Here is a 16115-nt window from a genome sequence, read left to right as displayed (position 1 = left end):
AGGTATCAGCATTCAGGTTTAGAGGTCCTATGGCACCTTATAGATCTTTTTCGAAGCTTGTACACTTCCTCAAACATAATTAAGAAGACTGCATCTCTGTGAAGTAACTTTTAACACATGAGAAATGGCATTACATTTATGTGATGCTGACATAAGGCTGATATTTGCTAATTAAGCCATTTAATATTTATTTATTCAATTTATATTGAACTGATGTAGTGAGTCCTCCATTCAATCCCTTCAGTGAATGGGTACAGAATAGCGTGACTACTAGACTGTTTCCAGTTACATATCTTTGAGAGAAAATCTGGAACATAAACACTTATCCCTCTACACCTACAAAAGCCCTGATTAGAACGTGGTTTGATTGCACAGAAAATCAGTGGGTAAACAGCTTTATCTGCATTCCATCAAATATGTGAAAGTGAGTAGCTCGGACCAGCAGTTATGCTAATGTTGGGGATGAAAATATTGAACCTTGTCATGCTGGATGATGAATAAACCTTAAGTTAAGGCTTAATTTCAATAGCTTTTTATAGAATAATGAAAGTTACTGTCATTCAAGCATCTGTATTTTTTTTATCTCAATAAGCAAGATGCTTGCTTTTATATATAAATCATGATGCCTTATACTCTATACAATATATATGACTCTATATAATATGCATGTTTTTGAAAGATTTGAAGGACATCTTCTTTAGAGGAGGTTGAAGACCATCTTCAGAGGAGGAACAAAAAGCTTAAATTTAGGGTTTTCTTATTGATTGTTATAATTTCTAAAAAAAAAAAAAAAGATTAGGAGGACATGATGGAGATTTATTATAGTGTGAGGACATTAGTTAGTTTATTGGTGAGCTTCCCAAGACATTTGATGGGCTAAATGCACAATAGCAAGATAAAGCATATGCAGGTAGGGAGTGCTCTTGTTTGCTGATCCAAATTGAGTTTGTTTCTAGATGCCCTATTCTCTTGTCTTCTCCCCTCCCCTCTCCAACCTAACCATTTCCTTCCCATAATACACACATTGCATGCTTTGTCCATGTGTTGTGAGTGAATGATGGGCTAGAAGAATGATTATGTTAGGCAAGATAAAGGAAAGTTTAAGGGAGAAGGCAATGGATAAGGTGGATAGATGGTATCAAAGAAATTATTGTGACGTTCTTGGAAGAGCTGCAAGTTACTACTAGAGATTAGTTGAGATGACAAGCATTTGTCCATACAATTGAGTTTGACTCAAAGGTACCTATTGTTTTGCTTCTGAGCATGCCTCACTAGTTATTTTTGTCAGAATTTTTCTCTTTAGGATTATTTTCTCTGCATCTGCTAACCTTACAACCCCACCAATCTTGTTGAAATCCAAATAGCCCCATTTTGGTTACATAGCTATCATAATTCGGGAGTTGAATTACTGTTGATATACATTACAGATGCTTGTTTCATCACATTATGTAAAGATATGTTGCTGCTTTTTTCCTCAGATCTCAGCGTTTAAATTTTGATGTGTCATCTCCTAATGGAATCCTCCTCTTCAGGGAGGCTAGTAAGATGATTTGCACGTATGGTGAGTTTGGCTGATGATTTCTTATTTATTTATTTATTTATTTATTTTTATGGCCGCCCATCTCAGCAAGTGACTTACATATATTTCTTTATACACTTAATAAAGAAAGAGCGCTTCTTTCTAATTAAATGGGGCTTCTAAAAAAATACTTCATTCATAGATCCAGTTGTGAGAATTTATGGTGTTGGATGTCTGTAGATAGCAGACCACTTTGTGTAGAAGGTTCATTAATCTATGAAATACATTCCTGAAGAGTAATCATCATTCTCTCTAACATTACAGTTGATTGATGCTGTGCTTATCAATTTGAAAGCAGAATTAAGCCACCCAGAAATTGAGAGAAAGATTTCTACATACATAGACATTTGTTTATACATTAAAAGAAAAAGGACATTTTAAGGAGAGAAGGGAGTTGGAAAGGAGGTTAAAAACAAAACCTTTTTTCCCATGTTATTTCACCTTTCAGCAGAACAAAAAAAAAAGAAGAGATATTTCAAAGGAAGGGTTCTGGAAAATAAAAAGCAAGGGAAGGAATCTTAAGGAAATCTTTCTCCCACGTGTAGGCCCCCAAATACCAGTAGAAGTTGACTAGAGATGCCCTGAGGAATGAAAATATAGTACAGTACTTTGTGGCAGTTGCATTTAGATTTGCTGTTGCAAGGAAAACAGTAGTTTCGTGTAAGCTACAGGCTAAGAGATTTATTGTGGCACGAGACTTCATAAATTAGAGTTAACTTCATCAAATCCATGTATGTTAAAATTAATAAACTTACTCTAATTATTTCTAGGAAATAATAGCAGTTCAGATAAGGTGCAGATCTACTTCGCAGACTTGTAGAATGATAAGAATCATAAAGTTGGAAAGAACTCATTTAGGCCACTGAATCCAATCTTCCTGCTCAGTGCAAGAATCCATTTTCAAGCATCAACGGTTGGCTGTCTAGCTTCTGCTTGAACATGTCCAGTGAGGAGCAATCCACCATCACTGAATAGAGTTTTTTTGCTAGCGTTCAATTAGAATTGCCTTCCCATAACTGAAATCCATTATGGGGTGGTAGAGAACAAGTATTGATCACCTTTGATGTGATATAGGTCCAGGGTTTTGAAGAATGCTATCGTATCCTCCTTCGTTCTTCTCTTTTCAAGGCTAAACATTCCTGTTTTCTCTTTATAGAACTGAGCTTCTAATCCCATAATGATCCTTGTTGACTTTTTCTGAATCTGTTCTAGTTTATTTGAATCCTTCTTAAAATGTGTTGTGCCCGGAATTGGACTCAGTATTCGAAGTGGGGTCTAATCAATGCAAGATATAATAGAAGTATTACCTCCTATGATTTGGTAACTGTTAACAGTTGATGCAATCTAAAAGTTAATTTTCCATTTGTTTGCTGCGATATCACACTGCTGGTTCATACTCAGTGTATAATCAAATACTAATCCAAGATATTTTCCCAGATATTGTCATATCATGTATCCTTCATTCCATAATGTGCATTTAATTTTTGCTTTGAAGTAAAGAATTTTGCATTTGTTTGATAAATTTTATTCTGTTGTTTTAGCCCATTTCTATAATCTATTAAGATCATTTTGAACTTTATTTCTATCTTCTAGAGCATTAGCTATCCTACCCAATTTTGTCTCATCTACAAATTTAATAAGATTTCCTTCACCTTCTCATCCAAGTCATTTATTCATTCATTCATTCATTCATTCATTCATTCATTCATTCATTCATTCATTCATTCTATCCCACCTTTATTATTTTTATAAATAACTCAAGGCGGGGAACATACCAAATACTCCTTCCTCCTCCTATTTTCCCCACAACAACCACCCTGTGAGGTGAGTTGGGCTGAGAGAGACGGACTGGCCCAAGGTCACCCAGCCGGCTTTCGTGCCTAAGGTGGGCCTAGAACTCTCAGTCTCCTGGTGTCTAGCCCATTGCCTTAATATTGCTGAGAATGTTGAAAAATACAGGGCCTACAGTAGAACTTCATGCCTGCTCTCCACTTTTAGTTTATTGAGAAACTATTGATAAATACTTTTTCAGTATGAGTTTCAAGACAGCAATGTATCTGTTCATAGCCATGCCTTCATCCCTTATTAACTAGCTTTCTAAGTAGAATGTTAAGTGGTACTTTGTCAGCTGTTGTGCTGGTATCAAGGTATATTGCATTTGCAGCATTCACATAATCTATTAAGGAAGTTAACCGATCAAAATATATGATTGGTCTGGAAAGACTTGTTCTTGACTAATTCATGCTAATCTGGTATTTGCCACAGTACTTCCAATTGGTTATATCACTTTGTGATCCACTATAGTATCCAGATACTGGTATCAGATTAACTGGCCTATATCTGAATCTATCTTTCCCTCTTCTTTAAAGACAGAGGCAGCATTTGTCCTTCAGTCATCTGGCAGTTCATTTAATCTCCGGGAGTGCCCAAAGAAAGTATATAGGTTTTGGTCAGTTCATCCGCTATCTTCTTTGATATCTTAGGATGCAATACATCTCATATTTCCTGACCATGTTCTATCAGTCTCAAGGTTCAATTTTACCCATTTATCCTTCTCTTCCCACTTTTTAGGTGGGGTATATATCCTCCTTTTAGAGAAGACTGATCCAAACTAGAAATTTAGCTTTCTTGTGTGTGTGTGCAGGTCTTTGTTATTTTTTGTGCAGCTATATTGACTACTTCTGTTGTTTTCCTCTTGTGCCCCTGCCCCAAGTTGTTGCAATTGTGCTTTTTTTTGTCTTCTCTTTTAGGAATTCCCACCCATTTTGAACTCTTCTGTCCATTAACTTTTTCCATAGAATCCTACGGATTTCTCTGAGTTTATTTCAATTCACTTTGTTGAAGTCCAAGACGTGGTTCCACTACATTCAGCTTTTTTTCTGTAGTAATAACTCCAGCATTGCATGCTCATTTTCCTTCCAAGTTCCTGCTGTCTCCACTTCATTGTCTAAGCCTTCTCTGTTGGGTAGTATTGTCCCCTTACTTTTAATCTAAATTTCTGCTAAACAATAAATACAAGTTCATTAATTTAGATTTCAAAGTAAATGTGGGTTCTTTTTATATACATTGCAATTCTACCTCCACTTCTATTACTTCAGTTCCATTTATTTAAAAAATATATCCTTCAACTCTTATTTTAAAATCACCAGCGCTGCATCCTACCTGGTAAACCTTTTTTGCCTTTTTGTACTACGAGCTTAAGGTCATGTTGTCTATTTCCCATACTGTGAACGTTATTTATAGACAACAAAGGCCATGAAGTTATGAGCCAGTGTTCTTTCTCATTTTTCACTGAGAAGTTTAATAGGCCCCATTACAGGAACATTCCCACTAGGTGAATCCATTAACATGCCAGTGTGAGACCCAGCAGCTTAGACAGGGATTCTGCTATCTTAAGTACTGTACAACAGTGGCATGCCTAGTTTGTCCTTGAGCCTAACTGCATAAATAGGGCCTCATATTTGGTCCTTTGCAAAACAGTGTTCTAGTGTCCCATAGTACAACCCATTTTGCCTCATGTTATAGCCCTGGAAAAGGGCATCAAGTGAAAATCATAATGTAATCATGTTAACCAGTCCCCATTAGCAGTCTAGCTGCTGGTTGTGAAGAAACTGAAGTGTCTTGTTTTCAGAGACAGGCAGATCCACATATAATGCATTACAGTGGTCCAAATCAGGGATTACCACTAGATGAATAACGTATAAAGCTTCCAGTAATGATGCTAGATTCAAGACCACCTCAACATTCTGTACCTTTTGCTCCAGGGAGAGTGCTGTCCCACCCCTAACAGGTTGAATGCTGCATCAGTGGACAAAGAACTTTCAGGGAACCTACAGGTGTCTTGTCTGGAATGAACCTCATTGTATCCTTTATTCTGCCCACATACTAGTCCAGAATATTAATTATCTCACCTAATTTAGAGGGGGGGAGATAAAACCTAGTCATCACACGTGTATTTGTTATATCTCAGCGCATATCCCTTGATAACCTCTCCAAGTTACCAATATAAGGCACCTTCTTATGTTCCAGTGATGAAGGATTGATTTAATTATAGAACTTACGTTACCACTATTTTTCCTTTGAAACTAAACTTTATCGTTCCCAAAAGCTTTTAATTGCTAGATTGTAGGTAAAGTTTTAAAATGAATTGATGATATCTTTTCTTGTACTAAAGTAAGGATAAATTTTGTGAATTAATTTTTGATTAAACAAATCACAAATTAGTCAGATTTGTAATTTAACTTTTTTTCTAAATTTTTTGAGTGGGGGCGCACTATCTGCAGTGTGGGACAGATCTTTCACTCTGTGGGATACACTATTGTTAGGCATTTCTGTCTGGGTGATTTTCACAGCCATACTCTACATAAATTTGAAAGGCAGGCTTTGTTTAAAATGCAAATTGCATCAGCTTGGAAGGATTGATAGTAGTCAGAAATTGATGGGGGAATATTAGCACTTTCCTTCTTCTTTACTAATTCCAAATCTCTTTTGGAATTTCTTTGGGCAAAGAAACCCTACATTGGCTCCAATTCGCCTTTTTACTACATTGCTACATATTTGCCTTTGTTTATGCATTTATCTTGATCCTTGTTGCTGAAGTGTATTATATCAGTTGGGACTGCTTAGTGCAGTGTTGGGACAGATTTCTCTCTGTGTGATGGACTATTTCACACATTTCTGTGCATGGTGCTATCTCCAAGGAGAGTAAGGGGAATTTCTCTTTTTTATGGTGCGCTGGGGCACCTTTCCCTTGTTGAGGAAAAAGTGATACAATGATGATCATCCCAGATATTTAGGAAAAAAGCAGATTGATTTCATAAAGATAAAAGAATAAAGATTAACACAGTCTGAACTTCAAGTAAAAGACTGAAAGTTGGCATTGGCTACCCCTCTACACATTTATATCTCTGTGATGAAAGTAAGCTATACTTCTTTATGTATTTTGCCTTGCGAGTTGGGGTGGGAAACCTATTAAAGACTAAGACAGAATCTGTGCTATTATTCAAGATTCCCTGGCAGTTCAGAAAAGAAACTTTTCTCAGTTGTTCTGATTGTCTGGAGGGGGGAAAGTGTACTCCTTCTTATATTTTCAGATGTACTGTGTGTTGCACAATCTAAAATCATGCTATTTTTTCTGAAGAATTGATAAAAACCCTATGACCTTTGGAATTATTGGTTAGATCCTGGGAGGTCTGTTGAGACTGTTCCACTGTCTATTCCGGTGGCATCCCCAGAGACTTTGAATTTTAATTCCCATAATCTTTGCCTTGCTAGCCTGGGTTCATTGCGAGTCTGAACAATCCGGAAGTAATTAGGCTTACTGTGTATCTGAATGTGGCAAATAGAACAGATATCAGTAAAACAGGGTGAAAAAGATTTGTTCTAGACCCTAATATACTGCATTGCTCTAGGTTTTGTTTTTTGTTTTTTAATTCTTCCATCTCACAGTTTTGTAAGACTGACAGAAAAATAATATTTTCAATATGCTGTATTTTATTTATCTACATTCTGTCATGATATACTTTGATGTAAGTTTTTAATTTTGTTGCAGCTTTCAGCTGTTCTAGCAGTTACTGTTCAGGGTCAGCATCAAGGTTAGTCACAGTAGCACAGAACAATTTCCTGTTCTCATAGACCAGGTAACATTTGGATGAGGATTACATTTTACCACTTTTCTAGGAGCCAGGGACATTATTTCTAATGAGCTTTAAATAGCTTCTAGAACATCTATTGTGCAAGACATAGTGTTGTAATCCATTCCACTCTTACAGCTTAGTATCGTGTATCTTTTTAAAGAAAAAAGTTATTTTTTTACTGTCTAATACGTATTATTAATTTTTAATCAATTGTTTATTTTTAATAATGGAACACATTTTATATCCCTTGTTTATTCTATTTAGAGCATTCATAGCAATGGTAGTGGCATTTTGCAGATATATAGGTGCTGGCAGATTTTACCGTAGTAAGCAATAGTGTTACATATTTTAAAAATACACAAACACCTATTTCTCTCTGTTTTTTAATGATAGTTCAATGATGCCAATTTGATTTAAATAATATCTTGCTTCTGTTACTTAAATAATTTTGGATCTGTGTTTATCCAATTTGTGACAGCATACCACTTTCTAAATTCTGTCTTTCTGCTAAATAGTACTATGCTGAATTCAGCTATATGTCCAAAAACATTAATTGTTAAAAATACTCTCCACAACCACAAATAAATGCTACAATTGTGAGACAGCTACTGGAAAGTTCATCCCCAAGGTATTACAGTTGCTTGTGTCAGCTGCAGTATTCAGTCAACTACATTATGTGAATGAAAAAATCCAGTCAATTGGGGCAATTTCCAGTCCTTGCCCACTGTATCCTACTAGAAAAAGAACTGGAGATATACAGTGGTTTAAAAAAAAGCAACCCTCTCCATGACAAAACTCATTGCTCCATCCAGCCAACAAAATATATCTCCTAAAGAATGATTGGCTGACAAGCCCAAGTCATGCCTGCCTCCTGGCTGAACAGTGTAAAGGGGCCAGTAATATAATGAAATCTGCCAATACTATCCTGTTGCAAGGATTTATGGGACTTTAGGAAGTACTGGATGGGGGATTCTGAAGGTGACAGCTCTTGATCCAGTTAGTGTGATCGTGTGCTGCCAAAACCAGTGTTATGGCCATTTAACTTTGTTAGCAGTTGACTGGGTTAAGTGTGGTGTGTAAAGAGTAGAACACACGGAACACAGTGGAACTTTAGTTTTAATGTTAAATAGTAATTTCAAGTAACAGTTGCTTTGCCTGCAAGTTATGCTTGCTACGGTTTCAAACTATAGATTGCATATTCTGTAGTTTACACATCCATATCATGGAAAATACCTTCATTTGAGAGGTGGCATAGTATCAACTGGTTAGCAGTTATTAAAATATTTAGTTAGTTAGTTAGTTAGTTTACTACCCTGCCTTTATTATTTTTACAAATAACTCAAGGCGGGGAACATACCTAGTACTCCTTCCTCCTATTTTCCCCACAACAACAACCCTGTGAGTTGAGCGGGGCTGAGAGAAAGTCACTGGGCCAAGGTCACCCAACTGGCTTTCATGCCTAAGGCAGGACTAGAACTCAACGTCTCCTGGTTTCTAGCCCAGCACCTTAACCACTAGACCAAACTACACTTGGAATGGTGTACTATCTGCTGCACCAGCAGGCTATCACAAGGATATGTATTTGTATTTTAATATTTAGAAATAACTCTCTACTTTGAAATAAAATCAGACATAATGTGGTTTAATACAGTATTTGACAGAAAAAGAAAAAAAATAGGCAAGATGATAACCTTGAACCCTTTAGTTCCTTTTCTAACAAGCAAATATCATAAACCCAAACCATAATCATGGCTTCTTCATTTATTTAGTCCTCCTGCTACCAAATAGACCAAAGTGGACCATGACAACGCAGCATGCTCCACCACTGTTTCTTTAAATGTATATCCCATTGTAGTCAATAAGATTTTCCTAAGTAAAGGTGCTGATTCTTCCTACACTTGGTGACATTCGTTTGGGCTTCAGAAACATTACCAGTTGGCAAGCCAGTCTCCTTATTCACCAGATACAAATTAAAGCTCTTGCTATCAGGCAGATTTAAGAAATGCTAAACATATATTTTAACAATTAATTTAGTTTTGTTTTTTAGAAAGGGTAAAGATAAAATTGTTTGAGCCCACATCTACCGTAGCCTTGGGAAACTAGGTGGGATTCTGTAGTTGATACTTACTATTGAATGTATAAGCTGCTAAATTGTAATTGACTCACAGCAGCTTATGATAATATAAAACACAGTAAAACCACTACATTATGAAAATCAAAATAAAACAAAGCTAGCATTAATAATTCATACTATCAATAAACTAACAAATAAAAAGTTTCTGTTTCAGGTGGCACATAATCATTCTCCAGAATTTCTCCAGAAGAGTTTGGTCTTAACTATCTTTCATAAGGCCAACACCGGAGGGGCCAGCTTAGCTTCTAGAGAATGGCTGTTCAAGAGTATAGTTGCCATGATGGGAAAACGGTGTTTCCTGGCTTCAGCCCCTCACCTGATGAGATTGTATCACTATAAGCATTTCTCTTGGAAAGACCTGCTCAGACAGGTTGATTCTAATGGGAGTCAACAGTCCAGAAGTTACCTAAGTGCCAAGCCATATTGGGGTTCCTATATTTATCTGCCTGGTAGTTGGTCAAAGAGTAGCCACTCCCTCCAGGTCTCATCCCTTTGAGACTGTTGTTTGACAGGGCCTCAGAAGCAGCCTTCATCAAGAGCCACCCTGCATTTTGGAACTCCCTTCCCGCAGATATTCAACTATGCCCCTCCTGGGCTCTAGGAAGGCTGTTAAGACACACTTATCCTACTTAGCATGGGAGGATAGAATGCACTGATTGATAGTGTGGTTGGGAGCACATTGTTACAGTATTTTGTTGGTTTTATTATTTTATTTTGATCAGTCCTTTTATGTATTTTTGTGACTTTCCTTTTTTCTTTTTTTATTAATGACATTGTTAGCCACCTAGAGCCTTCTGGGATTGGTGGCATATAAATAAATAAACAGAAGGAACCCGTGTCTGAAGAAGAGTTGTTGGTCTTATTTCAAAAATAAAATCTGGTAAGGCTCCTAGCCAAGATAATATACCCATTGAATTTCTTAAACAAAATCTAGATTGGTGGGGCCCAATATTGGTGACTCTATTTACTACAGTAGATAGTTCTGCAGAGTCGTTGGTGCTCTCAGAGCTTGGTTGTTTGCTTGCAGACATTTCATTACCCAACTAGGTAACATTGTCCCCTCTCACTGGTGATGTTACCTTATTGGGTAATGAAACGTCTACAAGTAAACAACCAAGCTCTGAGAGCACCAAGGACTCCATAATTCAACCCTGAACTACATATATTCTCTTTTATTGGATAGATAGTTCTGATTTAATCCCCTCGGGCTAGAATAGAGCTAGAATAGTTCCCCTATATAAAAAAGGGAAATTGGAAAATCTTGTTAATTATAAGTCAATTAGCTTGCTATCGGTCCTGGGAAAACTATGCTAGACATTCAAATGAAACATTAACCTCCTATCTTGAGGAGCTCTTTGTTTTAGCAAATGCTCGGACTGTTTTTAGAAAAGACAGATCAACAATTTATCAGTGTTATATATTATACTACCTGGCAGGAAAACTATTTGCTTTATAGATTTTAAGGCCGCCTTTGATTCTGTTAATAAAACCAAACTCTGGGTTAACTTAGAGAATTTGGTTCCGGATAGATTTCTTAGATACTTAATTATTGGCAATCACTTGTAGCCAAGTAAGATTGTCTTCCAGAATTAAAATCTTATCAGTGGATCCGTAAGTGGCTGTAAAGGCCAATTCTGGATCCACACAACCTCCCACAATGAGGGCATAAATTTCCAGGTGGAAGACAGTCACGATGAGGATTTGCTTGACATGCCTTCCTCTTGGCTCGCTTCTCACTTTCGCCCTATAGTCGTGCTTCTTCAAAGTCTGTAGCGCCTGTAAAGGGCTGATCTCCATTTAAACACTTATGAGTTAGGACTTCCCAGTTCTCAGTGCTGATATTAAACTTTTTAAAATTAGCTTTGAGAACATCTTTGAATCTCTTTTGCTGTCCACCAATATTCCATTTTCTATTCTTAAGTTGGGAGTAAAGTAGCTGTTTTGGAAGACGATGATCAGGCATTCAAACAACATGGCCGGTCCAGCGAAGTTGATGTTGGATGATCATTGTCTCAACGCAGGTGGTCTTCGCTTCTTCCAATACGCTAACATTAGTCCGTGTACCTTCCCAAGTAATTTGCAGAATTTTACGGAGGCAGTGTTGATGGAATCTTTGAAGAAGTTGGAGGTGGCCTTTGTTGAAAGTCCAAGTTTCACAGGCATACAATAGAGTTGGTAGTACAGTGGCTTTGTAAACAAGCATTTTGGTCTCCCTGTGAATGTCCCAATCCTCAAACACTCTACACTTCATTCAGGAGAAGCTACGCTCGCAGAGTTTAGACAATGCTCAATTTCAGTGTCGATATTGGCTTTTATAGATAGATGGCTGCCAAGATAAGGAAAGTGGTCGACATTTTCCAGTGGCACACCTTCAAGCTGAATTGATGCTGTGGAGGGATTGGTTCAAACTTGCTGGTAAAGCACTTTGGTTTTTTTAATGTTAAGCGAGAGGCCAAGCTTATTGTACGCTTCTGCAAAGATGTTTAGAATAGTTTGAAGATCTTCTTTTGAGTGTGTGCAGACTACATTATCATCAGCATATTGGAGTTCTATAACAGAGGTACTTAATACTTAATACAGGCATTATATCAAGATAGTATAATGCTGTTAGGTATGAAAGCCAGCTGGGTGTGTTTGGGCCAGTCACTCTCTCTCAGCCCAACCCACATCATAGGGTTGTTTTTGGGAAAATGGGAGTCAGGAGTTTTAGGTATGTTTACCGTCTTGAGTTGACCTACACACACACACAGACACACACACACACACACACATTCATTCATTCATTGTGGAATAAAAATACAACAACAACGGATGTAGATGCAGCAGAAAAAGTTTACTTATAAGCAACATAATAATGAATAAGGGTGGTTGTATTTTGGCCCCAACACTATTTAATATCTGTGTCAATGATTTGGACATTACCTCATGGTGATGGCCACTGTCTATTATTAACCAAAAGGAAAATTATTCTTCCAACTACTAGATTGGGTTTGAAATGCCTACTTGAGACACTAGCCAAGAATTGCCAAAATAATGCAATAATACAAAATAATACAAATCAAATATGATGAAACTATGTTTTTTGAGAAAAAATAAAAAAGTATAGCTGGAATATTCAAGATCATATGATTACACAAGTTGAGAATGTTACTTATCTGGGGATTTTATTTAACCATGCTCTGTCCTGGCAATATCATTGCAAGGCAGTAGTTTTGAAAGCAAAAGCTACTAGGAAGGCCTTGTTTCAATACTTTTATTCAAAAAGGAGATTTGTCCCTGTAGCAATACAGGTTTTTAATGCAAAAATTGCTTTTCAAATTTTATGTGGAGCTCCAATTTGGATTACAATTGTCAACAATAATATAACCCAACAGCAAGTGAAATTGCTAAGATCACTTTTAAATGTTCTAAATTGTGTTCCAAATTCTATAATTCTACTGAAAACTGGGCAGTGCTTTTTGAAAGCAAAAGCTTGGCTAAGAACTATTAAGTTTTGGTTTCAAATATATGTTTTCAAAAACAAGGAAGGACTGCTACCTGAAATCCCAAATGATTCCTATTTAGGCACGTGATTTGAACAGGTGACCCAAAAGATTGGTATGGATCCTAATTATTTGTTTTCCAAGGGTATGACTTCAGCAACTTACTGTATTAAACAAAGATCATAGGATAACTCTGTACAGGAATAATTGGCAAAAGCCAAAGTTGTGTTTATCTGTGACTTATTCAATAAATTACAAATACACTTTTCAGCTCCCGATATATTTTAGTAATTTACATTTAAGTAAATAGAAAATAACCTTTTCAAAAACCAGATTAAATGTGTTGCCATCAAATATACTATATGGTAGATTTCAAAAGATCCCTATCTCTCAAAAATTTGTCCCTGTAATGGTATTGACCTTGGAACAGTGAATTATATTTTATTGCATTGTGAATTTTCAGCAGGATATTATTTGGCCTATTTTAAAATCAAGGCCAGGGAGACATATTTCTAAATATGTTAAAATTTTACTCACAGATAAAAATCCTAACATTACAGAGGCAACAGCCAAATTTTTAACCATGATTAAACAAGATCTTTAGTAGCACATCAATAAATTTGAGTTTTAAATTTATCAATTTATTTTATTTGTTAAACTATTCTATCTAATGCTAAATTTTGCTATTTGGGTCTTTTGGTGATAAATAAATAAACAAATTAGCACTTTGAATTACATCTGGGAATTAACTGGTAACCAGTGCATGCCCTGCAAAATAGATATGACCACAGCAACTGCTGCCAGCTTATATATGGTCTGTTGAATTTTAGTTTCTAAGTGGTCTTCAAAAGCAATCCCATGTAGAGCACATTGCAGAAGTCTAACTTTGATTGATAGGTATATGATTTGGTGTAGTCATATTCTCCTGCTCTAGGAAAGACTACAGCCAGCACGCCGACTGAAGCTGGGCAAATATTCTCCTGGCCACTGCTTCCACCTGCCCATCTAGCAGTAGCCATGATCAGGAGGACCCCCAAGTCACAGACCTGCTCCCTCAGGACAATGCCACCCCTCAAGAGATAGCACCGGAGCTGGCAGAACCATCTTCACTAATGCCATGTTGCTGGGGGTTCAGTTTCAGCTCGTTCCATCTCGTCTAGATCCTGACAACCCCCCAGCAAGACTTATATCAAAAATTTGCAGTATACAATAGTCTAACATCCATCATCTGAGGGATATGTTGTCCTAGCCTAGTTCATTTTCAGTAGTAGGTTCAGCTAGGGTAAGAGTGCTTAAAGTGATTCTGTCTGGGAATATAAAACAGGACATGGGGCAAACTCAGCGCTTTGCACTGTAAAAGCCAACACCTCTCTGCAGTATGTGGGCATGTAAAGATTTGATATTTGGTGCCCATGTATCTTTATCACTATATTGCAGAAAGCGTCAACATAAGTATTGGCAGACTTACAGTACATTTACAATATAAATAGGTAAAATCTCCGCATAGATGAATGAGTGATGTTGGGATAATAATCGCTTTCTCTTTCAGATGTTCTATTGGTAAGTAAACAAACAGGCAGAATAAATCCTTCGTTGTTAAGCCAATCTCACTTTGATTTCAGGTGGGACACTGGAAAAGAGTGCCTATTCAGGCAAGCCTAGATTTGGCCTTAAGAGGGAAGAGAGTTTATTTTTTCATTCTTAAAATACTTCTTAAATTTGGCAGGTTTTTACTACTAAAAAGCTTCGTCCCCAAGAATAAGTCTTGTCTTTTCCTTATACAGTTTAGCAGCAAGGGAATATCAAGTGGTGCAAGCCATGGAATAACATCAGCCCTTAATTCTGTCCTAGATGTAAAGCAGATCACATGAACTATCCATTAATAGTTGTCCAGAACAAATATATTCCAATAATAATAAAAAGTAACAAATAAAAATGCTAAGTGACACAGATTTGAGGTTTTTCACTCACTTATGTCAGTTTCTCTTCATTTTTTCTCCTTGCAAACAGGTAATCAGATCCTATCTCTTGGGGCTCTGTCAAAGGATCAAGTTTATCCACTGAAACTCAAGGGTATTTCCATCTGTTACTCTGCCCTCAAATCTGCCTTGTGTGGAAATTATGTCAGCTTTGGCGTCTTCAAGTTGTATGGGGACAACCACTTTGACAATGTACTTCAGGCCTTTGTCAAAATGCTGCTCTCAGTATCCCACAGTGACCTGCTAGTAAGAAATTATTCATCCTGGGAGTCTTTATGCAAATTATGTATTACTACCACAGACCTAAAATGGAGATCGAGAGGAATCTAGAACAACTTAAGTGCAGTTCTTTTCTGTCTCACTGTATGCATGAATTAACAGTTTTTACACATGCCATATTGTTGTAGTTTCATTGACTAGTTGATGAATGTTTACTGTAAAATATTTAAAATGTGTCATCAAGATAATCACGGATCATCTGCTAAATGGATAATAATCCACAGACTGCAGTAGGATTGTTTGTGACGCTGTCAGTTTAAACTTGCTGATATGTTGTAAATCAGTACTCTTCTGACATTGTCTCCTATGGATTGGCTTTAATGGAAGTGACAGTCTTACAAACTACTATCTGACAAGTGAGAGGGAACTCTCCTAAGAGCAAAACTTTACTACTGGATCAAATAAGCTGTTCATCTTGTATAGCACTGATTTTCACCTAGTCTAATACCAATTCTCCCTATTTTACTCAAGCAAAATTTAGGAAAATTAAAGCAGTGTGGCAAATGTATTAATCCCTTTGTAAACAGAAATAATTTTTAATTCTGAAGCAGATTTTTTAATATATATATATATAAGTAATTATAGATTATGTTAGTAATCACTCCTTCACATCATGGTTTCCCAAGACAAACACTAAAGCAGCACTGGATGCGTGACTCTTTACTTGTAATGTCCCAAAAGTTGTTCCCGAGCAGGCTGAGAAACAATGACAGTATTATTAAAGGAGACATAGTGCAAACATCAGAAAGGAGAACTGCAAACAGAAGAAAGGGGTGTCATTACGTTTTTCCCCCTCCTCTTCATCTGAGTGGCATTATTACTTATGCTTAGTTGCATCATTGTGCCCTTCGTAATTCTGCAGTCAGAGAACCTTACCTTACGGTCTTCAGTTGAAAGAACAGCGATGCATAACAATGATAAAATCCCACAGTTGGCTGTATGACTGTGAGAAGTATTTAGAACCATTGGAATGACTACGTACAAACATCAAAATAGCTTGGCGAAGGGCAGCGGGAGCCACAGAGA

General features: G+C 36.8%; 1 protein-coding gene across 2 annotated transcripts in view; it reads left to right on the top strand.

The window, feature by feature from the left end:
• RANBP17 (RAN binding protein 17) overlaps window positions 1-16115 on the top strand; it is a 227276-nt gene that overhangs the window by 174998 nt on the left and 36163 nt on the right. Inside the window, exons 22-23 of one of the 2 annotated variants that reach the window (XM_063315799.1) lie at window positions 1479-1561; window positions 14842-15056. In XM_063315799.1, coding sequence (XP_063171869.1) covers window positions 1479-1561; window positions 14842-15056 — 298 coding nt within the window. The remainder of the gene's footprint in view (window positions 1-1478; window positions 1562-14841; window positions 15057-16115) is intronic. The other variant, XM_063315806.1, reaches the window with a different exon arrangement.

The sequence above is a fragment of the Candoia aspera genome, chromosome 1 (assembly GCF_035149785.1).
Source record: "Candoia aspera isolate rCanAsp1 chromosome 1, rCanAsp1.hap2, whole genome shotgun sequence".
In the NCBI taxonomy this organism is placed as follows: domain Eukaryota; kingdom Metazoa; phylum Chordata; class Lepidosauria; order Squamata; family Boidae; genus Candoia; species Candoia aspera.
Note: the sequence above shows the minus strand (reverse complement) of the source record. Positions and strands in the feature narration are given on the sequence as shown.